At 38.0% G+C, this 18,429-nt stretch overlaps 1 protein-coding gene across 1 annotated transcript; it reads left to right on the top strand.

The window, feature by feature from the left end:
- The first annotated feature begins 244 nt into the window (after positions 1–244).
- On the top strand, positions 245–12,891 carry FUNDC1 (FUN14 domain containing 1). Its single transcript, XM_061178628.1, has 5 exons — positions 245–404; positions 1,145–1,301; positions 4,645–4,720; positions 9,606–9,734; positions 11,428–12,891. The coding sequence occupies exons 1-5, from the start codon at positions 377–379 to the stop codon at positions 11,503–11,505; spliced, it is 468 nt and encodes a 155-aa protein (XP_061034611.1). The 5' UTR covers positions 245–376; the 3' UTR covers positions 11,506–12,891.
- The last annotated feature ends 5,538 nt before the right edge of the window (positions 12,892–18,429 follow it).

Below are 18,429 nucleotides of genomic sequence, written 5' to 3'. Positions count from 1 at the left end.
CTCCCCTCCAGCCCTGAGGCTCTTTAAAACAAAATAACCAAAATTCAGGTTCTGGAAATTCTAGAGGGGGAGGGGTGGGAAACCAGGCTTGCGGAGGGCAACGGACTACAATTCCCACAAACCCTCGCGGGCTGGTATCCAGCCTGTCTCTCCCCTCTCCCCTTCCCCGCGCCCCTGTGCCCTGCGCTTGCGCGGAAGGCCCTCCGCTTAGAGGAGGGGGCGGGGACAAGACTACGCGCCTGGAGGAAAAGGAGGAGGAGGAGGAGGAGGAAAAAAAGAGACCATAGACTTCCACCTGGGCCTAGAGCGGTTCTTAAAGTAGCGGGGAGAGGCGGGCGGGTTGGGACCACCTTCAATACTGGCCGCCGGCGGTATCATGGCGACCTGGAACGCCCCTCCCCAAGGTGAGCGGCCGGGGCCCGAAGTAGTATCTTAGAGACGGCTCACAGCTCTCGACCTTGGCTCGGGGGTGCGTCTTCCTTCCTCTGTCCCAGGGTTCCTGGGGGCTCTGTTTGCTTGAGGCAACCCTTTGAGCACCCACTTCGGACTAGACTCGCTCTCCCCTCTCGGACCCTCGCCCTCAACACAGCCCCACCTCCTGCCTTACCTTCACCTCCGGCCGTTCCTGTCCGTCTTCTAACGTTTTTTGGTTGTTTTTTTTTTTAAGTCTTGGTTTTGAAATCATTTCTTCTTGCCGGGCCTCTAACCGGTTCTGTCAGTGGAGAACCCCCCTTCTTTCTCCCACTGATGAAAACGGACCCTGCACTGACCCTGAACTTGAGATTTGGGGGTGACCTTTCATGCTGTGAAACTCTGAACTGACCCGCTGAGATTGGGGGGAGACCCTGCTGTGAAACTCTGACCTATCCCTACTGAGATTTGGGGTGCGGGGGTGACCCCTCTGCTGCGTAACTGATGTTGCCCCGGCACCCAGGCCTGTCTCTGGGCCTTTGGAAAGGAGATGCATGGCCCTTTACTCTCAAGGCCCTAGTCTCAGGGATTGGGTTTAAGAAACTTTGTTTCCATCTGGGCGTTTTTAGCTGTATGCCAAATGTAACAATGAGTCGTAACAGATGAAAATGTACACGGCATTTTTAATTTTCGGTTGACTGTAAATTTGTTGCTTTCATTTTTTGCTTTGAAGAATATGAAAGTGATGATGACTCTTACGAAGTGTTGGATTTAACTGAGTATGCAAGAAGACACCACTGGTGGAATCGAGTGTTTGGCCACAGTTCCGGACCTATGGTAGAAAAATACTCAGTAGCCACCCAGATTGTAATGGGTGGAGTGAGTGGCTGGTGAGAAAAACATCTTTTTTTTGTTAAATTTCATTGGGAGCCTGAGTGCTCCCCTTCTGTATCTGGGCCAATTACGTGCTCAGTCAGTGGCTTTACACTGTTAATCCCAGAAGAGCTGTACCTTGAGGCTTTTCTCTGTGGTATGATTAGTGTAATCAACACTCAGAGACTGTTGGGTTTCGGTGATCATCCTCCTCCACCCTCCACTCTTCCCTCCTCACCCTTCCTTTGATTCTTTGTATATTTTCGCCCATCTCAGATTTCGCAGATATAGTGAATCTGATTCAGTGACAGTGGGTAAAGAGGGAAAAATATAGAAGAGTTAATTATATGTAAATAATTTTTACTTGTTCAGTGCTAACAACCGGAAAACCCTGGGAGAATTCCCACAGTAAAAAACTGGTCTCCAGGATTATCAGCCCTGTGGAGAGCAGTGTAAAATTCTCAGTAAAAAGTACTGATTATGATACAGATGATTCTAATTTGGATTATGACAATACTTTGAAGAAGAGTTGTAGATTGGGCCTTGGTTGGAATTAAAGGACTGATTGCTTACTCAGTAATAATACTGTGGAGTACATTAAGGGGGAGAGGTTAATAAGCATTAACCTAACCAGTTAACATTTCAGATCACATGATTATATAATTGCTACTGCAGATATAATTCTGTTATTCTTAGACTAAAAGATTAGCCAACTAACAAGGGTCAGAAACAAGTTTGACTCTTTATTTTGAAAATGTTCATGACCCTAGAGAATTTCTGAAGTTAGTGTACGTGCTTAACTTGTGAGTAATCATTTATTTCTTAGATTCTAAGTTAAATTCATCCTACATTGATTTAAATATTTACATATTTAAACTCAGTGAGTATAAAATGATTTTTTTGATTTGTGTTTTACTTGCGCCTTGGAACAATGGTGCACTCTTTTATGCCTTTTTTTAATAAATGCCATTTTATGGTAGAAACACTCACTGTGAAGATACTGTGACAAAGAGGTGCAGTATTTATTCATGATGTGTACTTATTAGTGCTGCTTATGAAAAAAGCCTGCAGTTAGATGCCTGGTCAGAGCCCTGGTTTTTCAGATGATTTTTCACAGGCCGGTGGTACCTTGATGCCCACAATTCAGGGCCTGGCCTTCTGCTTAAATAAGCTCACAATTTGGTGCCATGGGTGATGGGTTAATGTGAGTCAAGGCCTGAAGCCCCACCTTAAAAGAGACTAAAAAATAATTGAGCAATAGAATTAAATTGTTGTGTGTTTTCTCCTTGTAGGCTAAGCTTGGTGAGAAGCCCAATAATTGGCAGAAGTTTGCTTGGAAAGCCTAGAGACAGAAGAGGGGAAGTTAGTAGACTCATTTTAGTGGCTCATGCCGTCAAGCAAAGGATAGACATGCTTGTGGAGCACATTCTCCAGGATACTGTTTAGACCTGGCTGCTGCTTGCCTCCTCTGCTCCCTTTTCTGAGTCTTTGTTGCTGTCTCCCCTACTGAGGGACACATATGTTTGAACTGTAGCCAGGTGTCAGTCCAGGAGCTGTGTAATAGGACTCTAATATTATACAGGTGATTTGTTGCAATGACTTCAGATTCAGTGTAATTTTTGCAATTTTCTTAGGGTATGAAACTGATGTACTGTTGTGGCATACATTAAGGGGGAATGGTTAATAGATATTAACTTAACCAGTTAATAATTCAGACCAATTCAGGACATGAATGGGAAGCTGAGGAGATTATGTTTAGCTGTAGGTAGCTATAGGTTCTTGATCATAATAAGAAATTAAAACTGATAGCAGGATGGGTGGCTGCTAGGCGAGATGGGAGGTGTGAAGATTAGCTAGGGTGTCCTTAGTGTGGTCTGGAAGCAAGGTAGTGATGCCCTTGAGGATGGAAAGAAGGCAATCAAATGATGTTTTGGCGATACTCGAGTATATAGAATTGGCCGTCAGTTGGACCCCAAAGGCAATGAAGAAGGCAGCCTGAGATGAGCATGAGGTAACAAGCCTAGAGAATGGTGCAGTCACTTACAAATTGGGACCTTAGCAACAGCTGGTTTGGTTGGAAAGATGATGTTTGCTTTGGGACATTTTGAATATGTGGTTCTGGGTGGCAAGAGAAGCTCATCATTTAATTGGAAATGTAAATTTTCCATTTATGAAGGTGTATTAGTTTTCTAAGGCTGTTGTAACAAAGTACCACAACTAGGTAGCTTAAAATGAGAGAAACTTATTCTCTCACAGGTCTGGAGGCTAGAAATTTGAAAGGTGTCAACAGGGTTGGTTCCTTCCTGGAGGCTCAGGGAGAATTTGTTCCATGCTTCTCTCCTATCTTCTGGTGGTTGCCAGCAATCCCTGGCATTCCTTGACTTGTAGACATATCACTCCAATTCTGCCTCTGTCATCACATGGCTGTCTTCCCTCTGTGTGTCTCTATGACATATTGGATTTGGGGCCCACCCGACTCCAGTATAGCCTCATCTGAACTAACTACATCTACAATGACCTTATTCCAAATAAGGTCACATTCTGAGGTTCTAGGAAGGACATGGATTTCGGGGGTGACACTGTTCAACCCAGTACAGAAGGCTGGAGTTGGAAATCTGAGATTCTTTTGCACACTGGGTCTGGAATACTTAAGGGAATAATGAGCTCACTGAAGGAGAGAATCAAAAAAGAAGTATGGGTTGACATCCTTACAGGATAGATGAGACAAAACAGGTTTAATATAGAGATAGAAATAGATAAGGAAGCCATGAGAAATGTGGGCTGAAGTATAGTCGTGAAGGTGGAACTCCAGCTGGACCTTAAAGGGTAGGAAAGTTTTAGATAGGTAGAGCTAGGTAGAAACCCCTAGAAACAGGGAGGTTAATAGCTTGAGCAACGGTGGTGACATATTTGGAAACTGATTGGGTTGGAGCAGAAGGTTTGGGTAGAGTGAGAGTCGGCCAGGTGTGTGGAACATCTTGAGTGTATTAAAAAACACAAAACAAAACTAAGCACTTTTATTATGAGGAATTTCAACTTAATACAAGTGTAGAAGGAAGAGTATAATCAACCCCTGAGTACTCAACATTCAGTTTCAGTAGCCAGTCTTTTTCCTGTAAATTCCCCTCTTCTTCTCTCCATCCCTTATTTTGAAGCACATCTCAGGCAATTTAGATTATGCACTTTTGACTAGTCTATATAACTGACGGGAAACATTGTGGGTTTCTGAGCGGGTAAGGGACATGATCAAAAGAACTGGGAAGACATTAAGATTTTATTAGGAAAGCAATGAAAAGTAGAAGGGAGAGAGTTTAGTACATCATTGATTGTTCTCATCCTTTGTCATTTCTTCCATTAAAGGTGTGCAGGATTTTTGTTCCAGAAAGTTGGAAAACTTGCAGCAACTGCAGTAGGTGGTGGCTTTCTTCTCCTTCAGGTATGTCAGAGCTTTCGGTCCTTGCCTCTGCTTACATATGTAGCCCTTAAGAACTGAGAAAGTCAAGTTTAGCCATTTCACTCCTGTCTATTTTAATAGAAGATGGAATTTCTCTTTTAGGCATCAGTTTATGGAAAAACTAAAATGAGTTTTGAAAGCTGGCATGTGTCATGAAGAGCATCTATTTAAATACTTCTGAGGTTTTTTAAGCATAGTTTGATCCCAGCTATTAAAAACACAACTGTTAAAATTTGAGGTATCTCATTTTTTGTTATTATTTACCTAAATTTTCCTTGAAGCATCTCCCTAGAAAAATAAACATTTCATCAATAGCATAACCTGTTCCTGCTGGCCATTTAAAACATATATTTAAAATTCACACACACTCTCAAGAGCCTGCTGTATAAAAAAATAAATAAAATTAAATTTAAAAAAAATTCACACACTCATACACAATATATAAAATTCAAGAAGTCTCTTTCCTGTTTCCTAGCCAGTTTTCCTTCCCAGGGGAAAATGCTGTTAGCAATTTCTAACATGTTTTTTAAAACTAGGGAACCATAGTAATATAGAAAGTGGAAAATTGGGTTTAAAAAAATCATTCATAATCCTATTTCTGAGGCAAGTGGATTTGAAATTTTAGTCTTGTTCATGTTCCTCTAAGTATAAGGTTCAAAAATGCTTTGCTGTTAGAGGATGTTTATCAGGATATTATCTGGCATTCATGTCTGTTTGGCATATATTTTCCCAAAAATACCATTCCCTGAAGATCAAATATAGTAAATCCTAAAATTGAAAATTTCTGGGAATGAATGTTAGCAACAATTTTAAAGATACAGAAATCTGTCAGATTTTAAAAATGACTGATGGTCATAGCAACCAAAATCTGACTTCAGCACCTAAGCCATTGATCATGTAATAACCAGTGTCATTGCCTGAAGTACAAAGGGACTGGATTCATATGTGTTAAGCACAGATTTTAAGTTGTTTACTAAGCAGTTCAAAAAAATATATATATATATATATTTTTTTTTTCTCTTGGTGGTATTATTAGGGGTAATTGCTTATTACTTGTGGTAAGAGGTAAAAAGGAATATGGTTCATATCTAAATTTAGTCCTTTGGATGAATATGCCAGTATTTGTACAAAGGAGAATTTTATTTAAGCTGATTTTTGACTTGGGTTTATATAGAACCAAGAATTAAGATATTTATATAGTTATCAAGAATCAAGATATTGAATTCTATAGCTATTTTGAAAACTCAGTTGTCATTTCTGTTTAGTGGAAAAGGGTACTGGACCAAAGCAGAGTTCCCTAAAATGTTCACAGATAGAATTATACATTTCAATGTAAAGGGTACTGGACCAAAGCAGAGTTCCCTAAAATGTTCACAGATAGAGAGAATTATACATTTCAGTGTACGCTGCATGTCAGTTTTTCAGAAGTCCGTTTCAGTCCACTTGATATGTACCCGTCAAACCCACGTTTTGCTGTTGCCACCTTCTACTTCGTGTCTAGTCCACATATTGTTTGAAGTCACTGATTAGAAGAGCATGAGACCTGTCAGCATCAAACCAATTTTTCCCACAAATATGACTTACCTTGAAAACTCAATAGAAGGAAAAAGAAGAAAAAAGAAACAAATGGCTTTTAGGCTAATTACCTATTATTTAGTCTTGCTTCCATATTTTTATTACCTTTACTTATATTTAAAGATAAATATTAGTTTGCTGACAACTTAAAGCTTTTCTAGTAACTCAGGTGTTTTCCAGTAGATATTTACCACACTGCCATCTTAAAACAGACAGTGGTATATAAATCTTTTAAATTTATTTTTTAGTTTTTTTGAGTTGTACATGCCCATAATTCAGAGGGTCAAGTACATGTATAATGCTCATTACAGATTAAGGTAGTTCTTATTCATTTATTTTTGGTTGCACTGGGGCTTCATTGCTGCACGCAGACAGGGCTAAGTTGCTCCGCAGCATGTGGGATCTTCGCGGACCAGGGCTCAAACCCGTGTCCCCTGCATTGGCAGACGGATTCTTAACCACTGCGCCACCAGGGAAGTCCCTTAAGGTAGTTCTTTGCCTCCCTCGCTACCTCCCCGTTTTTCCCTCCTCTGAGGTAACCAGTTTGAACTATTAGCTGATTCTTAAGGTATTTATTTCCTTTTTCCTAAACAAGTGAATTGGACATTTCTTTATCTTTCAGTTTGAGGTGTTAACTGTTGGCTTCCCATTATGGAATATGGGAATTTAGCTATGATGTATTGAACTTCTGTGTGCCCCACCCCCCCAACCCCCACATCATCTGAGTATTGTTATTTCATAATTGTGTTAGATCATTACCTGGAGTTCACTGAGCTCTGGAATCTGTACATTAATGTCTTTAACCATGTTCAGGAAGGTTTTGGCCATTATTTCTTTAAATATTTTCTCCTTTCTTCTCCTTCTGAACATTACTCTGATTGATGCATGTTGGGCTCTTTGATAATGTTCTGAGGTTTTGTTCATCTAGTTTTTCAGTCTTTTTTTTCAGATTGTGTAATTTCTAGTGCCCTAGCTTCAGGTTCACTGACTCTCTGTCATCTACCTTCTGCCGTTAAGGCTATCCAGTGAATTTATTTCAGATATTGTATTTTCCAATTCTAGAATTTTCATTTGGTTCTTTTTATATTTTCTATATCTCTGATGAGATTTCTTACCTTTTCATTGATTACAACTGTAGTTTCCTTTACCTCATTGAGCATAGTTACAGTACTGCTTTAAAGTCCTGTAAATTTCAATATCTGGGTCATCTCAGAGTTGGCATCTGTTGTTTTTCTTTTGCGACTAGGCCACATTTTCTTGCTTTATCATATCAAATAACTTTGTATTGTATCCCTGGGCATTGGGAATGTTACGTCGTGGAGAATCTGGATTCTGGTTTATTCCTCCGAAGTTTGTTAATGTTTTGATTTTAGTAGGCAGTTAACTTGGTTAGACTCAAATTGCAGACTCCATTTCACCTGTGGTGGATAGTGGCTCAAATCTCAGTTTATTTTTTTTTAAGCCTTGGCCAGAGTGCTTTGTTATGCCCCATGAATGTGTGGTTCAGAACTTGGGTAGAGTTTACACATAGAATTTGGGGCTCCCTTTCTCTAGCTGTGTCCTTTCTGGCAGCTGTTATTGTCCTGGGCTCTGCCCTCTGGTTCTTCAGGCCAGAAAGGTGGCATGTTTTCTATTGAACTTTTAGCCACCCTGCAACTGCATCGTGTCCTCAGGATAAAGCCAAAAAAATGGGCAACTTACCTTACATTGGTCTCTTCCTACAAGTTTCAACTGCTCTTCAAAATCTGCTTCCTTTTGTTAATTCTGGAGCCCTTGTGTTTTAACCAGGGTTTATAGTCGCTGTCTATGGGAGGGACCTTAAAGTTTATCATCCCCTCCATGTCTGTGACCCAAATTGCCATGTCAGGTATTGCCAGGAAAAGCTTTCACTTGCCATTTGGTTTCATTACCACTTTGTTTTGCTGAGGCTAGAGTTAGAAGTGATAGAAGGTGAGTAAATATAGGGATAAATGCAGATAAATAGATTCTTCTATGGAGTCATTCACAGTGAAAATGGAACCTAAGATTCCCAGCCTATTTATATAAAATCAGATATTTTTATTTTTTCAAGTATTTTATGTGTGGTTTATACTTAAAGTGATGTATTAAAAGATTACAAAGAAAGCATAAGCTTGGTAGAAGTGATTTATAATGGTATACAAGGCTCAATTGTTTACTACTCATGTGATTCTTTATATGTTGATTGTATTATTCGGAGGGACTACCTTTACTGACTTAACACACACACTGTTGTTCCTGCTCAGATTTTGCAGTGTCTCAGTAGCACCATATGAGAGTTTTTCTTAGGGTTAGTAGGCATTTAGCTGTAGTTTTATTAAAAGGATTTATGGCATGAAGGTTGTGTAGAGCATATTTTCTTTTATATTTCACTTTCAAAAGCAATTACCAGAAAGTATTCTTAATTTGACTAAAGAGTCAGAGTTAGTGAAGAGCCTTTATCAGCTACTTTAGTGACCTAGTAACTGATTGGCTACTGATCTCTTATAATTAAACATCTCTTTAATTAAAGGTACTTTTTTATTAGCTGTATAATTTCAGTAGTCTCTGTGCCTTTTTAGCTAATTCTCAAATTCCAAAAATTATGATAGAATTATAGAATAGTTATAATACAATTTTTGGATTCTTTTCCCATTAAGTACTATACTTCTCTTAACATAGTGTTCATCACATCTAAGTAATTATTTATGCTTAAGTCTGTTTTCCCTAATGGACCATAAGCTCTCTGAGGGTGGGGACCTACGTCTCCCTTGTTCTTGGCCATAGCTTGGAGACCTAGAACAGTGCTTGGCACAGAATAGGCACTCACTGTCTGTTAATGAATAAATTAGTGGATAAATTGTGATTTCTTACCCATAAGCTTCATACATTTCTTGAAATCTAAATGTTCATATATTGTATTAGCAACCTAGTTGGTTTAGAATTAACCTTTTTTTTTTTTTTTAGAAACAACAGTGTGATTTTATGTATTTATTTATTGGCTGTGTTGGGTCTCCGTTTCTGTGCGAGGGCTTTCTCTAGTTGCAGCAAGCGGGGGCCACTCTTCATCGCGGTGCGTGGGCCTCTCACTATCGTGGCCTCTTTTGTTACGGAGCACAGGCTCCAGATGCGCAGGCTCAGTAGTTGTGGCTCATGGGCCTAGTTGCTCCGCGGCATGTGGGATCTTCCCAGACCAGGGCTCGAACCCGTGTCCCCTGAATTAGCAGGCAGATTCTCAACCACTGCGCCACCAGGGAAGCCCCTAGAATTAACCATTTTTATCAAATTTTTGCAGATTGCCAGTCACAGTGGCTATGTGCAGATCGACTGGAAGAGAGTTGAAAAAGATGTAAACAAAGCAAAAAGACAGATTAAGAAACGAGCAAATAAGGCAGCACCTGAAATCAACAATATAATAGAAGAAGTAAGACAATGTACATTTTTGGCTCTTTTTTTTTTTAATGAATCTCAGTAGAAAATGTGACTAGGGATTATCTTCTTTAAAAAAAAAAAATTGGTGTTTCTGGTCATGTCTAGAGTGTTAAGTAAAATTTGGGATCAAGCCACCATTTAAATCACTCATTATTTTTTTTAGTTGTTAACTAAAACTACCTATTTTTTTTTTTGAGGTGGAATAGTTTGAAAATGTGTATATTGTTTTATTAATATATATTAGTTTTATCATGTTTTTATGTGAATTTTGCCTATTTTCTTCTTATATTCTGTTTATAATTGAATTGAATGCTCCTTTGCCTTTATTTTAATTCTGTCCTTTTACTTCCCCCAACTTTTATTTTGAAAGATTTCAGATCGGTTGAAAACTTGAAAGACAAAAACAGTGAATACCCAAATACCCTTCACCTATTCATCAAATTGTTCACGTTTCACAACATTTGCTGGTTGTGTGTGTGTGTGTGTGAGATTTACCCTTTTTTTTGTTTTTTCCCAAACTGTTTGACATCATGTCTTTTTATTCTTAAATACTTCAGCACATATGTTCCAAGAGTACAGATATTCTCCTGTACTATTACCATTACCCTTATTAATCCCCCCAAACTTAACATGATACAATAATATTTCCTAATATACAGTTCATATTACAATTTTTCCACAAAGTATCTTTTACGTCTTTTCCCCCCGATTAAGAATTACATATTGCATTGGGTTGTCATGTCTCTGAAGTCTCCTTTAATCTTAGATGGTCCCCTCATCTGTTTTTTTGTTTTTGTTTTTCTGTCTTTCATGACACATTTTTGAAACATCTAGGCAGAGTATCGTACAGTCTGGCTTTGTCTGATTGCTTCTTCATGATTTTATTTGGGTTAAACATTTTATCAAGGTGTTATGTTTTTGATCCTGTGCATTTTTTCTTACTGGCTAAGTGAACTGACTATTAATAAGTATCATTGTGCATGCTGTGGGAATTTATTAAATCATCTATGTTAATAACTTGCTGAATGGACCATTTATGCCAGCCCTATAGGGAGATTTCTTTTTACCTGTGAGAATTTTGCTGTCCATATGCCTGTTATCTCAGAAGCAGGAAGTTTAGTGGGCCTGGCTGGGGACTCTAGGCTCCTTCAGTTTGTAACGGACAGCCCTGGCATCTTGCCTGGTTGTTGGCACCTGCAATAGTAGGTATACAAGAATTTTTGCTGAATATTTACTGAATTGAGGAAAACATCTGAAAATGATACTTAGCTCTGGATTTAATAATTAAGAGTATTTTTAAGAATTTATATCTTTTTCTTATTGTGGTAAAATATACATAACATAAAATTTACCATTTTAACAATTTTTTAAGTGCACAATTCACTGGCATTAAGTACATTCACACTTTCGTGTAACCATTACCACTATCCATTTCCAGAACTTTTTCATCATCCCAAGTAGAAACTCTAACCATTAAGCAGTAACTCCCACAATCAACCCCTCTCCCCAGCCCTTGGTAACCTCTGTTCTACTTTCTGTCTTGATGAATTTGACTATTCATATAAGTGGAAATTATAACAACATTGTCCTTTTTTTGTCTGTCTTATTTCACTTAGTGTAATGTTTTCAAGATTCATCCATGTTGTAGCACAATTCAGAGTATTTTTCTTTAAACTTTGTTTCAGGCAACAGAATTTGTCAAACAGAACATTGTGATATCCAGTGGATTTGTGGGAGGCTTTTTGCTAGGCCTTGCATCTTAAGGATATGAAGGTTCTATCACAGTGGAGTCACCTCTGAGAAGAGAGATGGTGGTGACAAGATGGTCTCAGCATTACCCATTGACAGATTCTCCAGGATGACAAGAAACAACTAGCTGGACAGTACCAAACTCACTGCTTAGCATTTTGCCATCTGAAATTTGGCAGACTAGTATCTGCTATAAAACAATCTATATGGGCTGTGTATAATAGTATTCCTGAGCAAAACATGGCTTTCATTATTTTCTAAAAACTTGCATTTGTTTAAAATTTGCCTATAAAACACCACCGTTGGATGTAGATATGGAGAGAGAAAAAAATCTGTTGGCTATATTCCCCAGTGAAGTATCATCCTCATTTTATTTAAATAAGATGTTCTCCATTGTGCTTTTTAGTATAGTGCCAATAATTTAAAACTTTGTATTATAGCTTCAACAGTAGGGCTGACTTTTTTTTAAAGGTATGTTTGCAATAAACTGAAGAACTGTAATGCCCTTTTATGGAAGGATTTACAAATAATAGAATTATTAAAGATATTAAACAAATTTAATACCAATTTTTAGGTTGCTTTTTCCTGCAATTCTTACTTTGCTTACTATGTAATAACTGTAGTAAATGCTCTTCTAGGGAAATGCTCTTCTAGGGAAATACATGTCTAAAGCTCTTTTTCTTTTTTTTGATGTCTGTAGTTGTAAAAATATCTTCTTGTATATAAGCTTCTAATTTTTTAATTCATTTGTTTATCTTGGCAGCCTGGGTAGAATTAATTATTTTGAGGGTACATATAGTTGGGTCACTGATTCGTTTTATTAACTTTGAGTGAACCTTGTTTTTCATTTTAAAAAATCCTAATTATTATTTTGACCCTTTCTTTACAAAGAGGTAAAAATCACCTTAAAATACTTAGTAGTATAGTATGAATTTATTGTCTGAAGAACAGTGATTTTCTATATAATCATGAAATTGTAGTTTAAAGAGCATCATCTCTTTGATCTAGTCTGAGATGTAAGTGCTGAGGCTTTCAGCTTTTTAGGTAGCATTTTATGTTGGTCCCAACACTAGGCCGGTTGACTTGTTTCTCAGGGCCGATATCACACTCCCTCAGAGGGTCCTTGGCCTAGAAAAGCTTTTTGTATTGTTTGTTTTGTCCAGAGTTCTACGTTGGAATTGGGAAAAACAGCAGAACAGCGTGTGTTGGAATCTTCAGATTGGAAAGACTTTGCAGATACTCAGACTATCTCCTTTTGATAGGAAGTCCCTATAGTATTTTTTGTGTATTGTAAACATAAGCTATTTCATACTTTCAAGATTGTTATAGTCTGTGTGCTTTCATTTTTGCAAGACTCCTTAAAATTGAATGTGGGATTGATCTTCATTTTCTTCCTTTACTCACAGCACCTCAGATAAAATGCTAAATAAAACTCAGACTTTCTTAATATGAAGTGATTTTGCTTATAAATACTTAATTTTTCTTCTTTGAGCTTTTCTCTGTTTCTGCCTTGTCTAGCTTTTCATTACTGTGGAATTAAAAGGGAAAAATATTCTACGTTAGGCAGAACCTGGGCCGTGCTTCTGTGTGCCATATCTGCGTGATACCTTTCATCTGATGCAGTGTGGCAGGCTACTGTGGGAAGCTCTAGGAGCTGGCTCAGTTTGTTCATTTTGGAAATATTTATAGTGTCTGTTCTGTGTATGATACATTGGGAAAGTGGGGGGCACAAAAATGTCTGCCCCCAAATAAAGACTAAATATTCCTATACGAAAAGTTACATACTAATATAGGAGAACCTGGCGTATGATTTAGTGGCAAATGAGTTGTAGAGGTAACAACTTTCAGAGTCCAAACATGAATGAAAAGTGAAAAAGAGCACTTCATTTTTTACCTATACATTTCCAAGTATTTGTTGATTTGTTTGAAAATATTTGTATACCAGTGTAAAATATTATCAGCTCTCTCCATACGCTCTCCTCTCTGTTAGTGCCCCTTGTTCTGCCTCGTGTCCGTGCCGTTTCCCCACGAGGTTGTACGCTACTTGAGGCAGTCGTGTGCGGTGTTAATTAATCTATAACTTGTGACACACCCTGTGTAATGCTTCGCTCACCATAGGTACTCAGCTGATGTTGTGAATGAGTACGTGAAAAGCATATTACTGTGCTAGAGTTGGTGTCAACCTATAGGAAATCTTCTCAGTATGGCAGCCCCGTGAATCAGAAGCTCCATCAGAAATGACTTGGTGGGGCTTGGCCTGAATGAAAAGCCTATAGCCTGCCTTTGTCTAAAATGGGGATTTTTATGTTGGAGGGCATAAAGGTTGTTTGCAAGATTTATTAAAACTTGAGTATGTGGAATATAGATATTTTGTGGCTTAGAAGATTTGTAGGGACATTTTGATTTTTATTTTTTATTCCTAGAGCCCTCCCCAATCTCCCTCACAAAAAAGGATGATTTTTAACATTTTCTTATTTCAAATGCAATATGAATGAAATATGTTTATTATAGAAAATACATCAGCATAAAGAATATATAGAATGTCGATAATGTGATGTACCTAGAGATAATGATTGTCCATATTTTGATACATAGCCTTTGGAATTTTTTCTGCATATATATGAATACATACTATGTGTATTTTGTATAAAAATTGTCATAGTTTATGTACTCTTATAAATAGCTATATTCACTTATAAATATCTTTTTATAATAGGTACATTTACGATGACAGAAAGATACAAGTGCCCACCCTCATCCCCTTTTATGAGACAACCATTATGAAAAGTTCTTTATACATATATTTTAATATATTTATACTTATATTATTTTTATTGTCCAAGTTTGGATAGTATTGATATACACTGAATGTTCACTCTGAAAGGTAAGGAATTTTGTGCACATCCACTGTTTCCCGTTTTTTTTTTTTGATTGCTCATATATTTTTAGTTTTTCTAGTAGATACCTTTATTACTTTAAATATTATGCTTTTTCTGTCCTTAGTTACCAGCTTTAGATAATATCTGCTAACTCCCTGTTATTAAAGATGAGGAAAATAAGTGTACTTCTTCCCTGTTACCCTCTGGCCTCCCGATTTTTGTTAAATTATTATTACTTTTTATGGTATATTCAAATGATGGAATTCTATACAATTATTAAGAGGAATGTAGAGCTATATAAATTGATCTAGAAAGATCCACATATTAGTGATAAAATCAGGTTACAAAAAGTATGACCCCACTTATTTTAAAAAAACTGACCCCGCTTTTATACAGGTAAGCATGAGTGTACACACAGATGCTCATAGAGGCTGTCTCTGAGAGGTTGGTATATAGGATTTTCATGGTGTATTTTCAACATTTTTGTGTCATCTGAAGTCTTTACAATAAGTACATGTTACTTTATAGGAAGCAAACATTGTTTTTTTAGAACCAGGAATAGGAATTAAAATTAATAGGTTATTGCTATTTTAGGGAGCTATTTCTGCTTTATTCAGTGAATTTATTTTTTAAGTGGTTTTTGTCAAAATAATACATATAGTCCAAGAAGTCACATGGTATTTGACTATAAATAAGGCTTCTAAGAAAAGGAGCACTTCTCTGTCCTACCGTTCCTCAATTTAGTGGCTTTTTCCCCACAGAAGTTTCAACTATATTAGTTGTTTCCCTTGGTATTTACTGCAACCATATTTCTTGGACTTCCTATTATGATAAATAACTTGGCTTGTACTTCCTATTATGATAGATGTGGATTTAGCTCTATAACGCCTTCCTTTTCATATCTTTGTAGTAACAATTTATTAAATTCTATGAAGTTTTATGTGTTACTGTGACAAATATCGTTTACTGTTGAATAAGGACACAACTTCCTATAGGTCCATCTATGTGGGTTCAGCTGGAATCTAGCCTTAGCCTGATCCTGCAAGTAGCTCTGGAGCATGAAGGGCACTGGGGCTGGCAGAATAATCCCACCCCCCCGCCCCCCGACTGCCGCAAAGATATTCATGTCCTAATCCCCCAAACCTGTGAATACCTTAGGTTACATGGCAAAAGAGAATGAAGGTTGCAGATGGAGTTAAAGTTGCTCGTCAACTGATCTCAGAGAGGTTATTCTGGAGTATCTTGGTGGGCCCAATGTGATCACAAGAGTCCTTAAAAGAGGAGGAAGGCAGAAGAGAGACAAAGATGTGAATATGGAAGAAGAATGATCAGGCCGACGCTGTTGTGGCTTTGAAGACTGAGGAAGGGGGCCATGAGCCAAGGAAAGCTGGTGGCCTCTTGAAAGCTGGAAAAGGCAAGAAAACAGACTACCCTATTGCTTCCAGAAAGGAGCACAGCCCTGCCGACACCTTGATTTTAGCTCAATGAGACCCATGTTGCACTTCTTACCTTCACATCTGTAAGATAATAAATTTGTGTTGTTTTAAGCCACTACGTTTGTGATCATTTGTTACAGCAGCAATAGAAATCTAATACTGGCACCACTGAGTTGTGTCCCCTTGTGGCAAGAGAGCTAGCTTTTTGTATTCCAATATCAATCAGGCACTGGCTGCAGTCTGCCCTTAGGCATTGGGGTGGGTAACCTCCAGGCTAGGGAGGCACTGTCCTGCTGAGAGCAACTCTCAAGAGAATGGTGTGTGGACTTCCCTGGTGGCGCAGTGGTTAAGAATCTGCCTGCCAATGCAGGAGACACGGGTTCGAGCCCTGGTCCGGGAAGATCCCACATGCTGTGGAGCAACTAAGCCCGTGTGCCACAACTACTGAGCCTGTGCTCTGGAGCCCGCGAGCCACAACTACTGAGCCTGTGCGCCACAACTACTGAAGCCCGTGTGCCTAGAGCCCGTGCTCTGCAACAAGAGAAGCCACCGCAATGAGAAGCCTGCGCACCGCAACGAAGAGTCGGCCCGCTCACCACAACTAGAGAAAGCCCCCGCGCAGCAATGAAGACCCAACGCAGCCAAAAATAAATATAAAATAATAAATAAATTAAAAAAAAAAAAAGAGAATGGTGTGATTGTTAGCCATCAGCAGTTAATATACAGCTGGGTAGTAGGTATATTGGCCCAATAAAAGGGCTCTGGGTGGGACACAAACAGTCTCCACTACAGTGGGTAAATCTAAGCCAACATTGCTTGTGTAAAACAATAGTTAAGTGTCTTCTGGAGCTGGGGGGAGGGGGGTGTTGGAAGGGCAATAAAACAAATGTAGAACTGAAATATTTGGATTCTTAGTGTAAAGTCCTTGTATTCTTCCAAAACATATTGATTAACCTCACACTTTGAGTATGCATGCATGTTAAAATTTTAAGAGCAATCCCTAAATGAATTACTATTAGTTGAGGACAAATATATTTCAAACATACAAATAAGCAATCTAAATGAAGCCAGGAAAGGAAGAAGAAAGAAGCATAGAGAAAGAGTAAATAGGAAGCATAAAAGATGGTAAAAATAAATCCAAATATATCGATAATCACACTTCAAAAGGAAAAATGAACAGAATTCACAATGTGATTCTATATAAACATCATCCTATGTAGACCTAAGTAGTGGGATTAGAGCCACAGAAAGGAAATGTTTATAAAACATCACCGTTCAGTGGAGAATTCTCCAAGCTTCAAGATGTAATAAAGCCTCTTTTAACTTTCCTTCTAATCCTATCGCCCTCACCCCCAATCTGGAACAAACTCAGTTTCTTTTACGTCATGTGCTCTTTCTCGGATTACTTATATTTTTGGTTGAACTATTTTCTTGAGTAACTCTTATAAGTGTGGGAGGTAAACTTTCCGAGTTCTCGTATGCTTAAAATATCTTTTGTTCTCATACAATTCAAGATTGACAATAGTTGTCCTTTAGAATTTCGAAGACATTGCTCCATTGTATTCTACTGTCTGATGTTGCATGATGTCAGTCTGATTTTGAACTTTCTGGGTAACCTTTTCTTTTGTATTATTATTATTTTTTTTACTTTGAAAGCCTTGTAGATTTTCTTCTTTTATCTTGGAGTTTTGAAATTTCATAAATTTGTCTCAAAATGTGAGTTTTTAAAAACTGAATTAGAGAACTTTAAAAATGCATGTTAGTGTCCTTTTGCTGTGTGTTCTTGTCATTACAGAGAAGATACATATTAGCTAACATTTAAAAACCAAAGCCAGTGGGAGGGTCTAAACTCACTCCCTAGATTGTGAGATTGAGAGCCCCAAAATAAGTGCTCAGTAAATATGAGAGGGAGGGATTCAGAATCACGGAAATGAAATACAGTGTTCTTCTTTCATTATACACAGCATTCTTTAGATCCTTTCATTCTGAAGATTCAGTTTGCCTCAAGCAAATTGTGCTTTTTCAATAGACTTTATTTTTTAGAACAGCTTTAGGTTTACAGAAAAATTGAGCAGATAGTACAGAGAATTCCCATGTATCTCCCTCAGACCCACACACAGTTTCCCTTATAATTAACATCTTACATTAGTGTTGTACGTTTGTTACAATTAATGAACCAGTCTTGGTATGTTATTATTAACTAAAGTCTATACTTGATTCAGATTTAGTTTTTACCTAATATTACTTTTTTTTAATCCAGGATCCCATCCAGGATATCATGTGACATTCAGTTGTCATGTCTCCTTAGGCTCCTCTTGGTGTGACAGCTTTTCAGACTTGCCTTGTTTTTGATGATTTTGACAGTTTTGAGGAGTAATGGTCAGGTATATTGTAGAATGCCCCTCTGTTGAACCTTTTCTGATGTATTTTCATGATTAGACTGGAGTTACAGGCCTTGAGGAAGGATATCACAGAGATAAAGTGCCATTTTCATCATATCCCATCAGGGTACATACTGTCAACATGACTTCTCACTGTTGACGTTGACCCTGATCACCTGGCTGAGCTAGTGTTAGTCAGCTTTCTCTCTTTTGTAGAGTTATTCTTCTCTCCACTTCCCATT

Source organism: Eubalaena glacialis, chromosome X (assembly GCF_028564815.1).
Source record: "Eubalaena glacialis isolate mEubGla1 chromosome X, mEubGla1.1.hap2.+ XY, whole genome shotgun sequence".
NCBI lineage: Eukaryota > Metazoa > Chordata > Mammalia > Artiodactyla > Balaenidae > Eubalaena > Eubalaena glacialis.
The sequence above is the reverse complement of the archived record's forward strand: the minus strand, read 5'-3'. Positions and strand labels throughout refer to the sequence as shown.